Source organism: Punica granatum, chromosome 5, assembly GCF_007655135.1.
Source record: "Punica granatum isolate Tunisia-2019 chromosome 5, ASM765513v2, whole genome shotgun sequence".
NCBI lineage: Eukaryota > Viridiplantae > Streptophyta > Magnoliopsida > Myrtales > Lythraceae > Punica > Punica granatum.
In genome coordinates, this window is record NC_045131.1 from 5,999,716 (window position 1) to 6,021,243 (window position 21,528).

General features: G+C 37.6%; 2 protein-coding genes across 3 annotated transcripts; one reads left to right on the forward strand and one right to left on the reverse strand.

Moving 5' to 3' along the window:
* The first annotated feature begins 481 nt into the window (after window positions 1-481).
* On the forward strand, window positions 482-3,729 carry LOC116208742 (BTB/POZ domain-containing protein SR1IP1). Its single transcript, XM_031542292.1, has 5 exons — window positions 482-801; window positions 895-964; window positions 1,391-2,002; window positions 2,194-2,739; window positions 3,037-3,729. Exons 1-5 carry the CDS (start codon window positions 749-751, stop codon window positions 3,574-3,576), a joined length of 1,821 nt encoding a protein of 606 aa, XP_031398152.1. The 5' UTR covers window positions 482-748; the 3' UTR covers window positions 3,577-3,729.
* A 1,721-nt stretch (window positions 3,730-5,450) lies between these two features.
* On the reverse strand, window positions 5,451-7,915 carry LOC116209637. Of its 2 annotated transcripts, none has more exons than XM_031543338.1 (3): window positions 7,506-7,915; window positions 6,403-6,585; window positions 5,451-6,171 (listed from the first exon to the last, which is right to left on the reverse strand). In XM_031543338.1, exons 2-3 carry the CDS (start codon window positions 6,481-6,483, stop codon window positions 5,713-5,715), a joined length of 540 nt encoding a protein of 179 aa, XP_031399198.1. In that variant the 5' UTR covers window positions 6,484-6,585; window positions 7,506-7,915; the 3' UTR covers window positions 5,451-5,712. The 2 variants fall into 2 exon arrangements, with proteins under 2 accessions (XP_031399198.1, XP_031399199.1); XM_031543339.1 differs by having other exon boundaries at window positions 6,403-6,603.
* Between the last annotated feature and the right edge of the window lie 13,613 nt (window positions 7,916-21,528).

Genomic DNA, 21,528 nt, shown 5'->3' on the forward strand with positions numbered 1-21,528 from the left:
AATAGAAAGATAGCATGTAACCGCGGCCAAATCTATTCCCGAATGGGATTACTCTCAATCAATAAATCGAAGACACGTGTGGTTTCACCGAAAAGAGAAAAGAAAGGAGAAGGTTTAGCTTAAGACGGGCTCTCCAATAACAAGGAGCCTAGAGGGATTAAGTTGAAGAATTGGATGTGTACTTTTGCGGATGGAAATAATTGCCACGTGGAAATTCCTTCCCTGACCTAACAGCACTCCCTCCATCTCATCTTCCTGTTCATTCCTATGTCCCCGGGCCCCGCCGGAGCTCTCTCTCTCTCCCAGCTCAGACCACACACCAAGTAACACCGAATTCCCTGTAACGCCCCTCCCACCACCGGATAATTACGGAAACGCCTTCTAAAATGGGGCAGGGAAGATATCATGCCCCCATGAAGACCAGCCCCAAAATGGGTATTTCAGTGGATGCATGATTGTTACCTAGGCTGAAATGGGCAGAAGAAATTTGGGGGGGCATTATAGCTTTTCCTTTTTCTGCAATTATCACATCCTAAAGTGAAGTCACGGTTAGTGGTCGGGAAGTACGTAAGCCCCGGGACATTCTGAGCAGGTGCTCTGTGACTGCTACTGTTCAAGGTTTGGCCTTGCTACTTACTTCAAAAGCAGAGTGATGATCAGCTGATGATGGTAGGGGTTCAGTTTAGAAGCCTCCATTGGAGCCAGTCCTCGAAGCGGAAGCAGCAGCAGCAGCAGCAGCAGCTCGAGCATGTCTTCTAAGAAGGAGCTTCTCTCAACTGCCATGAAGAGGACAAGTGAATGGTTACTGCTCTGCTTCCATCTCTTCTGTTTGTTTACTTATACTCCCGAATCGATGAGTCACCGAGGATGGGTTTTGTCGTGTTTTTTTCGCAGGATATTCTCCCAGGAGATCCCCAGTGACATCACGGTTCAAGCTGGAGGAACTTCCTTTGCCCTGCACAAGGTAGAAGGAATTGGCAATCAGTTTGGTACAGTGGGATCGAACGAGACGAAAAGGAATCTTGTTACCGACCAGACCTTTCTATATGTTCCGATCATATTCCTACATGTTTCCGTTCTATTTAAACAGAATGCTGCTCATGGAGTCTTTTTTTCTCACTTTATGCTCAGTCATACTGAATAAACGTTCCAGGAAGTCTATATATGATGTCGCTTTTTTCCCAGAAAAGAAATCATTAAGATTAAGAAGGGCTGGCAGTTCGTCTTGTCGTGTCGTAGTTGCTGTTTGTCATCCTTTATTAGTTGCCTATACTTGTCTAATCTGTGCCAGTAATTGCTTGCCCTTTATTTCCTAGCATCCCATGTTATTTTGTCTGCACAGAAACGCACAATTCCATCAGGTTCTTAATATATTTTCATGTTGATGCAGTTTCCTCTGGTCTCAAAATGCGGCTGCATAAGGAAACTCGTGTCAGAATCGAATGAAGCAGATCTTTCTCAGGTTGACCTCCCTGATATCCCTGGAGGAGCAGAGGCGTTTGAGCTTGCGGCGAAGTTTTGTTATGGAATAAACTTTGAGATCAGCACCGAGAATATCGCGATGCTCCGGTGCGTGGCGGAGTACTTAGAGATGACCGAGGACTACGCTGTCGGCAATCTCGTGGGGAGGACCGAGGCCTATCTTAACGAGGTAGCGCTGAAGAGCCTCCCAGGTGCGATCTCAGTACTGCACAGGACAGAGACCTTAGTCCCAGTGGCAGAGAAGGTTAAGTTGGTAAGTCGGTGCATCGATGCGATTGCTTTCCTGGCTTGCAAGGAAAGCGAGCTCTCTGGGCCAGGGAGGGCGGCCGAGATGGGTGGCTCGAACGTGATGGTAATGTCTCAATCGAAGACGATTGTGGAGTGGTGGGCCGAGGATCTGACAGTTCTAAGGATCGATCTCTTCCACAGAGTGCTGACAGCAATGATGTCCCGAGGGTTTAAGCAATATGCACTCGGTCCAATCCTGATGCTCTATGCACAGAAGTCTCTGAGGGGATTGGTGGGTCGAAATTAAACTCGAGTTGTTTTGATCATCGATTTGGTTTTCGAACACATGTAGAATTTTGCGATAACATTAGAAACATGTCTTTGAATATGTTCAAAGAATCGTAGTCTAAAATTGCTTTCAGATATCACAGAAAACTGTCTTTGAAGGGGTGATGGATGTCATTCTTAATTTTTGAAAAGCAGGATGTATTCGGAAAGGGGCGGAAGAAGATCGAGCCAGAGCAGGAGCACGAGAAGCGGGTAGTGCTCGAGACGATTGTAAGCCTCCTACCAAGGGAGAAGAACGCGTTGTCGGTCAGCTTCCTCTCAATGCTGCTCAGAGCTGCAATATATCTCGAGACAACAGTTGCTTGTCGGCTAGACTTAGAAAAGAGGATGGCCTTGCAACTGGGACAGACCGTCCTGGACGATCTCTTGATACCATCCTATTCCTTCACTGGGGACACGCTGTTCGATGTGGACACTGTGCAGAGGATCATGATGAATTACCTCGCTCACGATATGGAGGGGCCCCGCTTAGGATTCAATGCGGATGATGAGTTTGTATCTCCTAGTACTACTCTGAATGATATGGAGCGGGTTGGGAAGTTAATGGAGAACTACCTCGCCGAGATAGCTTCTGATCGGAACTTGACGGTTGCAAAGTTCATTCAACTTGCCGAGCTTGTCCCTGAACAGGCTCGAGTCACCGAGGATGGGATGTACCGAGCCATAGACATCTACCTCAAGGTAATACTGTACCCTCCTCTATAGGCATTTCTTCTCCTCTTAACTTGTCAACATTTTAAATCATTTTATAGATTGAGGACTCCATTTATCCATCATCAACCAGCACGAACTTTGACAATGGACCTGCAGTTTTTAAGAAAGTTCAGAAAACTACTAAAGAGTTAATAGGATTCTCCTCGATGAATAGGCTCAGCTTGACCTTTTCAAGCTAGTGTCGAGCTCTTTTAATGAGTATAGCTAGGACAATGCACTCAAGGTTGATGAGACGTAATCTGGCGTGTTTCTATGTTTCCATAGGCTCATCCTGTTCTAAGTGATATGGAGAGGAAGAAAGTTTGCAGCTTGATGGACTGCCAGAAGCTATCCAGGGAAGCGTGTGCCCATGCCGCCCAGAATGACCGCCTCCCAGTGCAAACTGTTGTTCAAGTCCTCTACTACGAGCAGCAACGCCTCAGAGAAGCTATGAATGGCACAGAAACCCCGCCTATTCCCTCTAAACCAAGCGTGTATCCCACTGACACCCATCCGGCCTCGGACGAGCTCTCGAGTCTCAAGAGGGAAAATGAGGACCTCAAGATCGAGCTCGTGAAGATGAAGATGAGGTTGAGAGAGATCGAGAGATCAACCCTCAAGTCTAACATTGGTAGCCCGATGCAAAGCTCGTCCCCATCAGCTGATAAGCCTCCGCTGCCTCCGCTGCCTCGGAAGTCCTTCATGAATTCAGTTTCAAAGAAGCTGGGGAGGCTCTACCCATTTGTTCGGGCGGATGGGATCTCCCCTGCCAGTGGGAGGGGAAGGACAAAGCCGCCCAAAGATCGACGGCATTCGATATCTTGACAAAAATTCCGTACGAGCTGCTTTTAGTGCTTGTATTAAAATGTATGTATGCATGTATCTATGATCCTTTTGTGAAGGCTTGCTAGTGTCAAGATTATTGGTTTTATAAGGCTTGCAAAAGGAGGATTTCGGTGATGCAGTTCGTTACTAATCTCCTTCCTTCTCTTTACTTTTCCTTTTTTTTTTTTTCACGTTTTGGTTTGGAAATTAGTTGTGCTACTGAAATATTCTTGTTCTGAGGTTGATAAATTGTAAGCATTTGATCCAATACTGTCATCGAGATGAGAAAAAGAATGCAATCTGATGTTAAAAACATCGAATTAAGTTCCACATCCTTGTCTTTATCCAAACATGGCATCAATTTAAGCTGTTTCTGGGATTATCAACATACACGGCAACTGGTTTCCCGGTAACAGAAAAGGCGTTCGAAAGATTAGAAAGAGCAGCTTGGAGAATTGTTCCAGGAAACACCGCACTCGACAAGCACATTCCAAGCTTCTGCTCTTCAAGAACAAAGCTTTTGAATGAATTCTGATGGAGTATGCAATTCGGAATTCTGAACTAACAGAACTATGATCCCCTGCTGAAATGTCTGTTTTCCTATAGAATCAGGAAAAACCAGAGAGCATGAGCACAGGCCATTAAATGGCATGATGCCCCCCCAGATTCCAGGCAGTTTTCCGTTGCATGTTGTCTGACCTAGTTCCTTATTTTCTGCAAATTCCGCCCAACTTCGATATCTCATGCTTAACAGGTCTTGCTGGTGTCTTCCATATAATGCCCGTATAGCCACAGTTTTGTGGGCGATCTGCTCCCAAACAGTATACTGATGTTCTCTTTTCTAGTAATGTCCATTCTGAAAAGTTAGAATCAATCCAAGACAGGGTCACTTTACGTAAAAGTCGGTTAACGATATACAACAGGCTCCTTGGCAAACTGTCCCAGTTCCTAGATAAGATTGGTCACAATAAAAGGAATCAGATGCTCAACTAGTGGCAGACAAGTGAAAAAAGATCAATCTTCCAGGTCCCTTTGCTACACGAAAGCCATCTTCATACACGCGGAGAATATCTGTTCCTAAGTGTTACATATGGTACACATTTTTCACATCGAAAACGGGGAACCGTTCTCTGAAATCTGAGCGTGTTAGTTGTTGACCAACGAAAGGTTTTTTGTTACTTCACAATACCAAACACTGATAGATGTGGAAAACATTTTCCTGCCCCAAAGGGAAAGATTTCTAGAAAGAGATGCAATCATGCAAGTAAATTTACTATGTAAAGGCTCAATAACATGCTAATGAAATTTCTTTATCAAAGTTCAATCCTAGTACCGTATATTCGATCAGCATCGCCGGATCTTACATCTCGATGATTCTTCGGAAATCCCAAGTTGCTGAAATTATCTTATATTCGATCCTAGTACCGTATATTCGATCAGCATCGCCGGATCTTACATCTCGATGATTCTTCGGAAATCCCAAGTTGCTGAAATTATCTTCGTCTATGTCCGACAAAGGAGAAAAGGAATTCTGTCGGTCTAGACAACTCTGCTGTCACTTTCTGTTATATAGTATGGTATGAGATTACGAACCATGTCATATCTAGACGCTAGTTAACCGATGATGCAAACTATACAGCCAATCATCGGTACATGGCTTGTATGGATTTTGAGAATTTTATGTAGCCGCATGTTGACTAATCGACCGAAGATAATATCTAGAACCAGTCCTATGCGATGGGACCACATGATGAAGATATTATATGGAGGGTGGGCGGGCATGAGGTGAACTTCTTTTATCTGCTAAAACCAAAACGAGACATTTTCCGCAGTTCTTGCAACCACCGAAAGTGATGTTTCCATCCATGTCCGGCCGATGAAATTGACATTGATTAGATCATCTCTTGGACTGTTAATTGGCAAATTGCAAGCCAAATTTAAAAATTAAGTAGAAAATAAATAAAAAGTTCATTATCTTTGCACAAGATTCCTTCTAACACACTAGCAAGGAGAAGGAAATAAAAAGAAGGGAAAAGATTCACACTTCAAATGATTAGTCGAGACTCCCGTAAGTCGATAAGAACTGGGCTAAAATTTCTCTAATTGTTCGCACCGACTTAAGTGGAAGGATGTTCTTCAAGTAGAATTCAGGCTTAAGGCTTGGAAGATCCAAGGTTGGTGGTTTAGTCTCTCACTCTTGAGCAGTTGCTCTTCCTCAACACCGGCACCGGCCCTGAGCCTGCTGGGCTTGCTGTTAATTATGTTGCCACTCGACCCGGTGGAAGAAGAAGAGAAGCTGCTCGAAGTTAACTGCGTGTCAGCCTTCTTTGATCTCGATGTGCTCGTGTGGTAACTCGAGGGCCCCAGGGTGAGCTCGATTTGGCTCTCTTCTATGGTGTCTAAGGCACTGATGCCCTCCGACATGGCATTTGAATCTCTGGCAGGCCTCTCAAGGTCGACTCCTTCCCGTGGTTTGCAATCTGTTCTATCAATCTGGCCTGCTAAATTAAAGGGACTGCCCCCATTTGGGACACCACTTCCAATCGTTTTCATCAATAATTTCTGGATCCGGTATAGCCGGTGCAGCTCGTGTACCTGGGAAACCATGAATAATTAATCACCATATAATTATCGAACATCAGAAAGTGCAGTCATCTTTCAAGATTTGATCCGTTATCCGTACAATTGTTTACGAGAAACTGAGTTTGTCACCAAAACAGTTGATTGTCGTGGACAATAGTATGTGATTTTCCTGATCCGTCTCGAACGCGGATTCCTAACAAGATGGAGAGAGAGAGATGGGGGGAGGGGAGAGAGTGTGTGCACCTGCTCTTTGAATGTTTCTTCATGCTTTAACATTGCCATCTTCATGCATTCCTTGTCGTATGGCCGTATAAGCTTCTCCATCCGAAGCCCCGATCAACTTCTCCCACCGTAAATCCAATAATCAGAATCCTCCAAGCTCCCACCAGCCGCGAAACGTCCTCTTTCTCCCTTTCTGAATTGTATCTGTTGAGAAAGCGGAGACTGGAAACGAATGAACAACCGAAAAAAGGCTAGGCTTTGATGTTATGTGTTGTTGATCGATCCCTTAGTTGCCCACATAGAAAGGAAGGTGGAGAAGGGTGATGAGAAAGCCAAAGCTTTTGTTGGGGCTCTTTGAATGCACTATGGAGGCATCTATGGATGTTAACAGTCTTCAACTGTTTCTAGGATAATTTTGTCCTTTTATCTTTCTTTTTTTTTCCCCATTATTTATTTACTTACTTTTATAAGCCATTTTGAACCACAATATTACCAATATTTCCTAATAAATATCTTCCAACATGAGAAGCTATCATTCATCCCCAACACTATCATATCCTAATATCATTTCGTACCCTTTTATCACGTATACAGGACCCGATGACAATTTATATGTGACTCGATATCTCGAATTTCTCGGAAACTGTTTTCCTTTCTAAGAATTCATTTAATTTATATGGAACTTCAAGTGACCATTATTTTACTACACATGAAGTACCTAATCAACACAGAAAACAATATTGATTATCAGATCAATGTCTTAAAGTAACAGCTCTGGTGATCCTCGTCACGAATAATCACTTCGACTACAGAATTTGTGTTCCTTACTGTACTACGTAAACCCTTAAAAGAGAAAGGAAAAGTTTATCAAGACTATGCAATAAAAGAAGCAAACACGATCATTTATCGAAACAGATAAGTTATTCGGACGTCTAAATAGATCGGTGAAGGACGGGCTATATACAGCGGCGATAACTGCCAATTATGGAAGATTTTCCAAAGTATCATCGACCTTTTGCCTTTTAGATATGGTCCTAATTGGAAGCACTCAATGAGATTACAAACAGAAGGAACCAAGCGGAAGATGAACAAAACAAAGAGTGGGGGCCGGGAAGTAAAGAGACCTGTGCTGTGCTGTATGGAGATTCAGTTGACTGATGACGATGGGTGTGAGAAGATCTTCTGCTTATTCTTCTGCTGCTCTGATCTGATGATGATGACGACGATGACGATGAAACAGATGCAATGAAAAAGATGAAGGAAGGATCCCTTTAAGCTTCCATGACCCTTCTCCCACTCTCTTAAAAAAGGGAAGGCTAAGGCTTCCCCCTCTGGCTCTCTTACATAAAACTGATGACAGACAAATACAATAAAATAAAACTGCAGAAGAATTTAAGATTCTTTCTCTCTCACTCTCAAACACACACAAAAACCGAAGCAGTGTCTGCTCTGTTTTGGTGTTTGAGCAGTTCCATTGTCAGAGCATGCCAAACATATCCCAGTGCCCTTTCCCCCCAATCTCATTCATGCTTTGTGAGGAGAAGCCAGCAGATTTATAAATTATTTATCCTTTAATATTATTATAGTACAATAATCATTAATTCATTTCAACTTTTTATTTTTTTCCTTCCATGGGTTGTAAATGGAGCTCGAAGCACCCGGGGCGGTCCATCGACTGAGACCCAGAAGAGAGATAGATTCGGTTTATGGGAGAGACAGGTTTACGCACCCAATAATCACAAGGAGAAGAGCCGACTCTCTTGCAGTTAAACCTGGGCTCTCCGTGGCAATTGAAAGTTTGATTGGATTTGCGTGTGAAAGGAACATAATGAAATGAAGATTTTTAAAAATATATTCTATGTCGAATATTTTAATGATACGAATAGCTGTTGGGGATCCAGAGCCATTCTTGCATTTTGCTCAAGACAGCAATCATCAAAGATAACAAAGTCTGACGAGATGCAACACCCTGAAAATTTTATTATGCCCCTAGGCAACAGTTGTCTTTTTATTGCCTATTATATTCCTTGCCCGTATATTCTATTTGTACATGTCTAATATATCTATGTGTCTGTTCTAACAAGCCAATGACTGATCCGGAACTAGAAAACTCGAACCTCATCGAGGTATTCGTTTGGACTTTTCTCTCGGTTAGGGAGGGAATAACCTAGAGATTAGGATCGACAAATTGAAATCTATCGACTCCATTAGTACATTCCTGGTCGGTCCTAAGTTTTGAACCAATAAATTCTCGGAAGTGCCCAAATCAAGACCAAGCCGCAAAACTGTAGGACCGAGCCTACCCATTTTGGACTCGAGTCATGTCTAAGAATTATCGGGACTATTTAACCACGAAAGGATGCATGCATGCTAGCTAGTCATTTGCTTGCCTCAGCCTTGTCTTTGGTTATTCAGCCTAAATTCAAAAATTGGTGGCATCTCTCTACTCTATTCATGGCGGGCGAGCCGACAAATAGATTCTCGCCGAATATCAACTTGAGCTGGGGGTACCCCTTGGTACTGTCCAAAAGTTAGACACTGAGCATAGGATCTTAATTCCAACACTTTTAAAAACAAGAGCAACCCCATATTATATGTATATGATTAATTATTTACATGTTTATTTATAATTATATTACATTATTTAAGGAAAGGCCAAGAACAAAAGAAACCATATATATTATCTGTACAGTGAATAGTGCAAAATGGGTCATAAATGGTGGATTCTTATCACCCACTAATAGGGCAGACACGGCCCCAATAATTGCAACCCCCTTAATTGGCCCATGTGAAGATAAGTGTTTTTTTTTTCTTTTTAATAAATTGTAAGTCCCCAAAATAATTTAAAAGGGGAAAAGAAAAGGATTTATAGGATCCATTTCCATTTGACCCCTCTCTTGTTCATGCATATAGGGCTCAATGGAAGCTGGGGTTTGCTTCAGCTTGGCCCCAGAAAGTTCAAAGGGCTGCTTCGATTTCATCCAAATTGCAACCACTGGGGAAATGATTTCGTGAACAAAACCGGGACATAACAGCATCTAATTAGATGAAGTTCGCTCTACCAATGTCTTTTTTGATCTATTATTCCTTACATGTATCTGCAATTTGGGTCATACTGAAGAAGTTTAGAGAATTATAGTCGAAAAATGAATAGGAGTGGAACTATGAGGAGCAGCTTCACAATAATAGCAAACTAGGGAGGGTAAATTAAAGTTCATTTTCTACTAACGAAATATTAATTCAGTGGACCCCAACTAAGGGAAAATTGTACAAGGAAACAGTACTTAGTACAATCTCATTATCTGTAGATACATGCACACAAGAGGGGCATTAAATATATAAGAATTGTGTGTGTTACGGATATGGGAACTGTCAATTGTTGTTTGTGTTTGTTGAAATGGAACTGTTGAGAGACAGATTGGTGAGAGAAAGATCCAAACATCATATAAAGAATAATAATAATAATAATAATATGTTAGATAGTAATAAAATCATAATTTCATTGTTATGATTTTTCATCCAACAATTAATAAATTGATAAATTACACTGGTAGTTCAAAATATTTTACAAATATTCCAATATAGTACAAAAAGTTTTTTTGCTACTTGATGGTACAAAATGTTTCAAAGTTGTTTCAGTATATTACAAACCGTCATCTCGCTATTGACGCCGTTAAGCCGACGCTGATGGTGCAAAATCGATTTTTGTGGGACCTTATATGATGATGCAAAATATTTTGAAGTTGTAACTTAATAGTATAAAATGTTTTACATAAGTTACATGATGGTACAAAATTTACAGTCTTGTAAAGGACGGTTTGACGGCGTTAATAACGAGATGACGGTTTGTATTATATTGAAACAACTTTGAAACATTTTGTACCATTAAATAGTAAAAAAACTTTTTGTACCATAATATTTATAAAACTTTTTGGACGACTAGTGTAATTTACCCTTAATAAATCAATACTGATCAACTAAGCAAATAATGCGGGGTATAATAAAATCAAAGTCTATATTCCTATCTGCTCGTCTCATCCTCATCCCTCATGTTATGTTTACCTTCTAGATATCGCCTCCCTCTATCCCGTCCCTACAAATTTGTAACGAAATCGAAGATGGTAATCTAATTGAAATTTACTCTTTCAGATCTACGGACGAAATTTTGACGGAAAAAATCGAGGAAAGTCCTCAGCCATACACCCGAACGACGCCGCCCATGTACCTGTCCCCACATGCACCCCGCCCCCAACCAATGGCCATATGATCTCTTTGTGCTTTTATTAACACAGCAAATATATTTATTTTATACTTCAAACTACTAAACAATTAAATTACTTATCAATTAATTGTCATTCTTTAAAATTGTTAACACTTTTACCACAAAAATTAAAATAAAGTTTTCCTTGGTCAATCGTATAAACATTTATTAGTATATGTGTAACTTTATTTTAAACACTTTATTAATATAACGAGTAATATTTATCGTGTTTTAATTAAATGATAGATTATGTTAATTGAATGTGCGTCTCAAAATTTCATGAATACTGATTAAATTAATTAAAAGCACTTCTACCTACATCAAATAAAACATATATGTGCCCGAAGTTGAACCCCTCACGTTAGTTCTCATCAAAATACAAATACAAAAAACAATGAATATGTTTATGTATTACGTTTCGATCTTTAGAAGATTGCCTTAATTGCCTCTAATTATTTTCAATGATTCATTTGGTTGTTATCTTATTGTTAATCAATTTTGGGCTTTATTTTGTTAATATTATTCTTCCTTTGCATATATTACATCAACTAAACACATATTCTCTTAGAGATTTTACACATTACAATAAAAAGGCTTCATTAATAATTTAGTACGACAAAAAGAAATTAAAAACATGACCCGTGCAACCGCGGGCCAACTTCCTATGAGACAATGAGTCTTGCATCGCATTCTCCATATTACTTATACCTCTCTATAATCACTTCCTATGACAATTAATTTTGTAAAAAATTCATTATGATCAATATAATGATCGAGGAATTTCTTCCCTCGATAAAGCCGACTACCTCATAAAATATATATATATATATATATAATATGTTTCGAGGACATTTTCCTCGACGATGTACTGTTAACTTTTTTTTAAGTGATCGATGACGTAGAGTGAAAATTTTCATTATAATTTTGTAAAAAATTCATTATGATCAATATAATGATCGAGGAATTTCTTCCCTTGATAAAGTCGACTACCTCATAAAATATATATATATATAATATGTTTCGGGGACATTTTCCTTGACGATGTACTGTTAACTTTTTTTAAGTGATCGATGACGTACATTGGAAAATTTCCACTGTAACTTAGCTACGACATTTTCTGTAGGTAAGCCGAGACAAATTGCTTAGAAAAAATTTTCGGCACCTTATCGGCGACTTACCAAAGAATTTTCCAGGGAAAATTATCGACAAAAATTTCCTCAATAACATTTTGTAGATAATCGGTATGTTTTTAGTAGTGTCCATGCCCCGATTTTGCTTATTGTAATTTTTCTCTTTTCATTGTTTTTTTCTTCTCTGGAGCCTCGGCTCCGTCTCACATAACCGGGGGGGGGGGGGGGGGGGGGGGGGGGGGGGGGGGGGGGGGAATAAAAGAAAAATGTTTTTTTCATTTTTTGAGGAGGAAAAACTAAAAAGGACATAAAGCGAGCTAGAGTGATCAATTGTAGCCCAGAGGGAGAAAGATAAAGACAGAGAGAGGAGAGATGACAGGCGAAGCACGCGCTGCCGGAGAGGGGAGGAGCATCCGTGGGGCTGTGGGTCCAAGCTCCCTTCCAGTTTTCCCTTTTTCAGCTGAAAAGACTGAGAGCCCTGCGCTGTCGTTTTGGTCCCACCCCACACACCCCTACTCTCCTTGCAATTTGAAAATAAGAACCAACAATACGGAACGGGAATGATGAGCTCCAGTTGCGTGAGAGATAGAGACACCAAGGCATAAATAAGGATCCCTCCCATCCGATCATTCTTGTGGAGGATGTGACTCGGCAATTGATTGAATTTTCAGTGCGGCAGAATTTAACTGTTCACTAAAAGTATTTCGTCATCAGATATTCATAGTCAAATAGATACTTAAATAAAATTTAATCTCAATCAGTAATCTGTATTTTTCTTGATCTTTTTTGAAACAAAGAAAAAGAAAAATGCATTATTTATGTCTAATGATTTATCCAGAATAAAGCTTTTCCTGCACAGCACGATGTTTGGACAAAAGCTCGACATCACTTGCTAGACTAAACAGGATGCAACTATATGTATGCAAGCCTCGAGTTTTTTTATTATTATCTAATTTGCCTTTGATGAGCATTTCTTCTTCTTATTCATTTTTTTTATATATAATTTGCCTTTGATCCAATTTTCTTTTCCTATAAAGTATATATCTTTCTAATTGAGTTTTGCTCCGATTAAATACTCAAAACTGGTAACTTGTGCTAGTGGAAAATGTTCTTAGTTGATTATCTTTCATGAGACAAAAATCATTATTAAATCAAAAGGTCGTGCATCTCGAGTTTAAACATGAAAAGATTATATCAAATCAGGTCATCTATTGCCCTGGCCCCAACATTGTCTAATATATGATAACTTGAAAAGGAATCGCACGCATATTACAACTTCATAAAGGCCAGCATGGATGTCAAATATCGAAGGCAGTTGAAAAGCGCATTGCGATATTGTAGAATGTCTCTAAACGATATCATCATAAAGGTAAATGTATAATCAACAAAAAAAAAAGAATTATTAGATTTAATTATTGGAGACATATAATATTTGCTCGCATGCATATATAATAGCTGAAGGCTGAAGAGAGGGAAGGGTGGAAGAAGGACGTGTCTGGTTACATTCAGTATGCTACAACCTAGGGAGCTGTCTTTCGCTGATTTTGATAAGCATGTCCTCTGATTAATTTTACGAGGAACCATGCACAGCATTTTCTTATTTATTAATCTAATAATTAAGTACATTAATTAATTAATTAATTAACAGCATCATGTAGAGTACACACCACACACAGACAGTATAGGCTGCACATTCACTAATTACTGTCCCTTCTGAAACAGAATGCACAAGTTCATCGGTAATACAAGAACGTATTCATTAAACTTTGGAGATTAGCAATACTCAGTCTGTAGGCTCAAAAAGAAAAAAGAAAAAAACTATCATTACCATTTAGTGAAATTTAAGATTATTAACTTTTATTCGGAGGTGAGTTAATTTGATTTTCAAGTGGTCGAGCCTAATTGTTATGACTAATCACTATTGTCATATATATCTATATATATAGATTTTTCCGATAAAAACATGAGTTCTCAACCTATATTGACTAACTATATTCCCTGCTCAAGCATTAGTTTGGCCCTAACCGCTGAGAGACCTCTAGCAAATTCAGAATCTTTACCGCAAAGTTAAGTTCATTCACTAACAACGCAATTTGCTGATTATACCCTTCGTGGTTGATGCCATGTCATACTTTATTCAGCGAGCTCCACGTCCACGGCATCATATTAAATTTTTAGCAATTTCTATTCATATGTACTGGCCGCCCAATATCTTAATTCTTAGACATGGTGGACAGTGGACTGGAGCCACCTAATTATTATTCAGTATTGCCATTTAATTATTTCTCCTACTTCATTGGATCAAGATTTAGATTCGTCCCCTCTTCAGTTAAGATTAAGAATACTAATGGCAATGTGATGATATGTTATTTTAGTCTAACAGGGAATATTAAGCGTGGCGACAATCTGTCCTTATCGATTATATTGGTTCCGGCCATTGTCTTCATTATTATTTAACTAAATTAGGGAAGGATTATCGTTAAAAATAACTTAAACTACAAAAGGAGGAAAGATTATTTCTTAATTAGCTACCGAATCTGGTTTAAAATATGCTTGATGGCATTATTTTATGGGAGGTGCTAATGAAGATCAGGGTTAATAATTGGAGTACACGTTGCACTCCCTAAACTCTTCCACCTTAATTTGCAGCACATTCCAAAAAATAAAATTCGATAATAGCTTGAGCTTTTAACTTTAGTACTTTTTTTTTTATAACTTGATGAAATCATAAAATGTTTTTAGCTAGTTGATTAAGACTAATTCTCACTCGGATATCAATTTTCAAAAAAAAAATTTCTTATATGTGTGCTCTTGGATATCATTATTGATATTAAAACGAACATACTCGTCATTGATGGTTGATTTTCTATTTAATTTTGAAATATTCCCGTTGAAACAAAAAATATATTATGTTTTCATTTCTAGGAAAATCTTGTAGTGGGCTCGTAATCTCATGATACCACCGTATATAATTTTTCTTTGATAGCGAGAATCATCTTCTTACCAGGCCATATCAAAGTATAACATTCGCATTCCCAAGGGATTTGATCTAATGGTTAAGAAAGAACTCATGTATCCACCCGATTTCATATTCGAAACTCTTTGGGTCCATCGGCGCTTTGGAGTGATTACATGCTTCGTGCACTGCCGGGGGTTCATGAAACTATGAGAATTAGTCGGTGAAGCCCGGGCACATTGGGTCAAAATAAATAAATATAAATATATATATATATATAATCCGCTTGGTGAATATAATAGCGTAAATTAATATGTGAACAGTTATATACAAGTTAAATGTTCAAAGTGCTAACTTTGTTTTAAAAAATAATTTTAAGATAAGTTAGCCACTAAAGGTGACTAACTGCTCAAAACAAGTACGGATTCTTCCATTATTTTAGTTAATTTATCCTTATCCATTAATGGAAATTAGATATTAGGTCACACGGACGTCGCACCGTTTGCAGGTTTTGTTACCCAAAGTTCAAATCATATCATGTATGGAGAACTTGAATGAAATATATGGAGAGTGATCGGCGGTTAACTTAAAAAATAATTATCGTAATTTTTTTTTCAGTGATTAGCTTTTAATATATAAGATTTGAATTGTACAAGCGTTCAAAATTTTTTTACTTAAAAATTCATGAGTCATACTTTGACTTCAAATATTTTTTACTGTGCATCTTCTTAACGATGCTCGATCACACCCGTGAAGAAGTCAAGTTCGGTTTGACATTAACTTAACCGAATTGGCTGGTTCAATAAATTAAATAGGAATCTTATACAAAATGAAAAGAAAAAGAAACAAATAAGAAAATTAGAATATCCTTTGTGACCGTAACTGGAAAAAAATTGCGATTGCTAGATTAAACGGAGAAAGGAAAATCGAAAAATAGAAAAACTAATATGGTTTTCTGTGCATTTTGAGCTTCCATTTAAGGGTTTCTATTTATTGAAGCTTCTATCTTCTAAATATGGCTATCATATATCTATTACATGTGAATATGGGATAGTTTTCACATGTACTTGAGAGAGACAAGTAGATGAATTTGATCACATGCCCGAAGTAATCGGACTGGATGTAGTTCCTATACCTAGACTGATAAAAAAAAACGGAACATAGTAATACATCTGATTCAATTCGAGTATTTCAAATACTGGATTGATTAATCATCATGAAAATGCTCCCTCGCATGTCAAAGGGTGAAGACGTTTAATGGAGTTGTAATTCATGCATAAATTTTAATAAACAAGATCAAAAAAAGTTTGGAGAGAATTTCTGTATATTAATTCACGCATAATTAACTAAACATTGGTATGCAATTTTAAGAGAAAAAATTGTATGATTTCTATACGCTTAAAATTTTATATCATTACTAATCAAATAAAAATATATATCATCATGTACATAAACAACATGAATAGAAAGCAATTAACCATAGAAATCATCAACTGATCAAGCGGTGAATAATTTACTTAAGAATCTTTCATCCAAAAATTATTAGTTGCTGTCATATACATACATATATATATATATATATAATTTCTTTTTATTGTAATGGCGGACTATTATCCTTTTTGCATCCCTTTTTTTTTTTTGGTGAAATCCTTCCCCTCTTCATCAAGTGCCAAAAGCATCTTTTCCTCTTAACATGCTTGAGCATGAACATTCCACAAATTATATGGGCCCCCGCGGAAAAAAAAAAGAAGATGAAAAACATGGTCCATAAAATAAGACTTTTTGATGGTCCCATCAAATTTATTCGACAAAAATTCCATCAAACTTCCAAAGAAAAAAAGTTTAAAAAAAAAATAGAAAGGGGGACATCATTGGGGGAGATAACGTCATTGAAGGATCGTACAGGTATTGTAGCAGCATCACCATAACTTTTGGACTCTAGCAACCCTTTAGCTCGAAAAAGAACGTGGATCCATTTCGAATTAATTCAAACTTCAAAGTATGTATGTATATATATATACATATATACTTTTTCATACGGATTTGATGAAAAACAAGAGAAAATATAGGATCCTCTTTTCTTTTTTTCCCTTTTGCACCTTGTTTCTGTCAATTTTATTGGCTATGGCTCCACAAATGTTACGCTTAGGATTTCTTCTACTTCTTCCTTTGTATTTCCTTTCCTCTTTGATCATATGATGAGACTCTATCTAACAATATAGAACTAGAATTTAGCCATCGCAATAAGTTTCTACTCTAAGGATATTTCATGTAGGAACTCATAGGATCCAAACTCGAACGAATTAACTAAGCAAGTTATATCCGATAAGAAATCTTGTACGATGAGTGATTGCACTACTTGGCCAAGAACTAGGAGACCACCCCCCCACCCCACATTTAACATGGAATTATTTTGGGAATGTCCACTCTTAGAAATATTCTTAAATTTATTATTAAAACGGCAACATGTGGAAAACAATCTCTCCTCCAAAACAAGATCCGACCTGGTTGGTCGATCCCTGCCACCTTCAGCCTCATCCAAGTTGTTGGCGACGTAAGACTAGGCCAGCAACCTGTTCGGAGCTTGAGGTACCATAGCGCAACCGAGCTGCCTCAACCCGTCGCTGGCGATTTGAAACCAATCTAACAATAAGGCGAAGGACAAGGGGTCCAAGTTTCATGCTTGTTCTGGAATTTTTGAAACAATTTGAGAATGATCAATCATTTTTCTGTTACTGAGTGGCACCTGTTTACTTTTCGTAACTGTGACCGCATGACTGTAGATTCTGCTAATTTGCTCAATAGGAGACAAACAAATTATCTACACTCCTTTCACTGAGTCCCAACTTCCAAAGAAATTTCCTAATTTTAATAGTGGACCATCAGCAGCATTAGGATCCAAGTCCGGTCCGGGGATTTATGAACATCTAGTCAAAGTGAGTCGATCTAGACAGATGAGGAGCTCCTCTATGTGGCCCAGCTTCCTCGAGAAGTTCCCGATGCAATGGCCTGACTACTGGGACGGGCTATGCAGGCTGACTATACTCAGAGATTACAAAAATGACGCATCGACTGGGAAAAATATTTTCTAGTAGAAGAAGAACAAATCAGGGACCAATGTGGGCTTGCATGCAATCAGCATCCATTTGCCAAAAACAGATAAATGGTTGACATGGGCCGCAAGCTGAGCCCAATTGGATTTACTATTGAGCGGATTGAAGGTTCCAGAGCAGGCCCATGACTCCTTGAGTTGGCCTGTTTACAGAAAACTGAAAACGGGGAAAACAAAGCCAATTTTCTCCTCTTTTTCCTTTTTTTTAATTTTTTTTTTTAAAAATTAGCCTTTTTTCCTTTTGTGTTTATTTGTGCACTTTGTGTTAAGAATTTTCTTATCTGTGTTTCTGCTCTTTCTCCTGCAAGACGAAAAATATTAACTTTTTCTTTTTCTTTTTTGCATTCGTCGAGAGTGAAAACACTCAGATAGGCAGATTACACATGATTGCGCTGATTCGGAAGGGATATTTGACTGTAATACAAAAAAAAAGAGAGTATGCTTTCTTATATTAATAATCGCAGGCAAACACACTCGGATATGATTGCACTGAGATCCAACCAGATATATATGTTACACCCAGGAGGAAATAATTGAGTAGGGTTCTTGTTCTTGTATTGCACTATCCGGGGAGTAGGTTTTATCGTTTAATGGATATATTGATTGATGCATTATATATAAATAAATTATGCTTAGTAGTTGTCCCAAAAACTTAGGTTATAAATTATTATTACGTACATAATAGGCCAACATCCCATGTTCACATATTGTTCAATGCCTATATGTTATTATAAGCTAAATATTTCAGTACTTATCCGCAAAATAAAAGAAATATATACTCTACTCTTTACTTATTTTTCCCCCAAATCCCCCAGTTAGAATGTCTGCATCAGTTAGTCACATATAATTAGTTATGTATTAGACACGATTTATGGAAGCTTGCATACCTTATATTTACCATAACTCAGAGTAACACTAATCTGGACCGACCAACCCTTCTCCAAGTTGATAAACATAATGAAGTACGCGCTCTCCGGATTTCAAATGAAATTTTCTTAAGATGAGTCAAATAGTATTCTTCCAAAGAAGTACCAAATTAGAAAATAGATAAAATCCCTTCCTCTTCTTGTAAAGGCTCCCGATTAATCATGTCAGCTTACATAATTATTTACTACAATTAGTTGCTTGCTTTAAAAATACATTGCAAAGGGTGCAAAATAATATCCCCTTTGACAATGACTTTTATTTAATTAATAAGTCAAACCACCAATTTAGTTTTCAGTCCTTAGATTATCGATTTAGATATTGCATTAAGTGAATAAACCCCACTGACCATATATTTATACTGGTATGAAAAGGGAGGTAGATGGATATGAAAAGAAAGAAAAGGAAAAGGAAAAGGAGAGAGTGTAACGAAGGGGCATAGCAAACGGATGTAAAGGTAAAAGTTGAATTGATACTCATTGTGATACTATTCGTGTCCCTTTATTAGTTATTAAAATTTTAATTTCATTATAATAAATTCATGAGTCCTTTGTAACAAAAAAAGAAAATAGTCAAATGTAATTCTTTTTAATTTTTTTTTATGGTTAAGTCAGGGTAAAGTAGTGTGAGTGCATTAATTAAACATCATATACAATTATAATTTTTTTCTGAATAATTATAATATTTCTTTAGCAGAGGCAACGGCTCAAATATGCAAAACTGATGTACAGCTAGCGTGCAACCTGCAAGACATGTTATTAGTGTGCAACCTAACAAAACATGTTTATTGTAATTACTTGGAGTTCTTAATTATCTGGATCATGTGACCAACTTACCTCATGTAGTAAGGCCTCGAAATGGAGAGTTCAACTATTTAAGTAGTTAAAATTAGGAGAGGTTGTCCTCACGTATAGGAAGGGATGGATCAGGGGTTGAGGGAAAAGTCGCCTCCTCCCTGAGATTTTGACCTTTTGAGGAAATTCAGATTTAATTATTGATTTTTTAATGAAATTACTATTATTCACTTCTCTAACTTAGATCAATTCCGTTCCTATTCACTTCCAAGGAACTCGTCCCTTCTTGATTTGAATCCTATATATAGGCTTAATTGCCAGTGAAAAAATTCCATGATATATAAATATGTTTTGGTGATACCATGGATATCGTCAACTATTGACTAAAATAATCCCATTTGGCCTTCAGTTTGATCTTATAATGAGCTTATACTGAGTTTAGAATCCTGCATTGTACACAAATCTATAAACGGGAACTCAATTTACCATTAAATCACATATCCGTGATTTAAAAAACACTATCTCCCCGCAGGAAAACCGTAGAAAAACTGCAATTAAAAGTGGTTTTCACAAATTTGTTTTATTGTATTTAAAATGAAAAAAAGACATAGAAAGGCCATCTACCCAAAAAAAAAATCTACCCAAAAAAAAAAGACAGAAAGGCAGCTGAACTAGGTTATTAGCAGCCATGTTTGATCCCCAGTTTCTCAGATAGTCCTTCCCTTTTATAAGCTTGTAAATCATTGAAAATTTTGCCACCTCAATATTAAACGTATGATCCAAAAAGAATTAAGCAAAAGTTCATGAACCTATTTTATAATTGAAAAAAAGAGAATATTAAAAAACGGTTCGAAAATTAAATTCTTGTACGATCATATCATTATCAAAGACATTAATTAGTAATAGGAACGTGGAAAATTGGGAGGACCTACAAATCTACAATAATTTTTTGGAACGCTATGATTGATTGAAAGAAAGAGAAGGAATCTTTACCAAATTAAACGGGGTCAAAAACGCACATTTTGACTCATCAGAGCCATTATTGGGGACGTCGTTATTCCATGGCCTGTTCTGAATCCTCTGGCACTTTACAATGCATACAGATATATACATATATAGTTCTAATTTTCTACCAAGAAGAAAATGTATAATGTTTAAATGATCGAACCATCATCGAGCATTTATATATTTTATGCATGTGAAAAAGTACATCTTGCAAGAATTATTTTAAAAGTTAATAATAAAATACAAGAGGGATCTAGAAACTTTTAATCTGAGGAGTGGCGAAATTCAATATCAGTTAAAACAATAGTACAATCTTGAAGTTAAAATGAGCGAAATACGATATTTCACGAAAAAATTCGAAAACTCAACCAAATATACTATGAATTGCTATAAATTTTGTAGTTTTTTTCCAAGTCTAAAGGTGGCAAGTGCCCAAAATAAGTCCCCTTTTATCAAAAGCTAAAAAATGTAAAACATATACATAATTTTCCGTTAGCGAGCTAGATCGTAAGGTATATTAGGCACAAATATATATTGATTGTCCAATTTATCATGTACTTGAGATATATGGATCTGTATAGAGCACTCGATTGGTCTTGCACCTGCAGAATATGGTCACCCCTATTATAATCGAAAGAAAGTTTTAAGTACTGTCAAGAGAGGAAATTTTCTCTATGCATCTTGGATTTGGTCCATTAGAAGTACTTCAAGCAGAATGGCCAGAACTTTCCTTTGCAATAGCCCCACTAACTTAACGTGCACGCTACCTATTTGTGCCCACCAATTATCAATTTAAGCTTTTTTTTTTTTTTGGTGAACACTGAAAGAAATTTACTAGCTATCCGTCGAATAATTACTTTATGCAAATATTCAGCCCAGACACACGAGAAATGAATTATAACAACCAGAGTGTATATATATGTACAAGAATAAACTTTTTGATACGCGGGAATTAAAGTATCTGA

Coding starts and splice junctions, on each gene's coding strand:
- LOC116208742 (XM_031542292.1), top strand. CDS start 749: ATGTCTTCTAAGAAGGAGCTTCTCTCAACTGCCATGAAGAGGACAAGT. Junction 802..894: donor ATGAAGAGGACAAGTGAATG/GTTACTGCTCTG, acceptor TTTTTTTCGCAG/GATATTCTCCCAGGAGATCC. Junction 2,740..3,036: donor CCATAGACATCTACCTCAAG/GTAATACTGTAC, acceptor ATGTTTCCATAG/GCTCATCCTGTTCTAAGTGA.
- LOC116209637 (XM_031543338.1), bottom strand. CDS start 6,483: ATGGAGAAGCTTATACGGCCATACGACAAGGAATGCATGAAGATGGCA. Junction 6,172..6,402: donor AAGAAACATTCAAAGAGCAG/GTGCACACACTC, acceptor ATGGTTTCCCAG/GTACACGAGCTGCACCGGCT.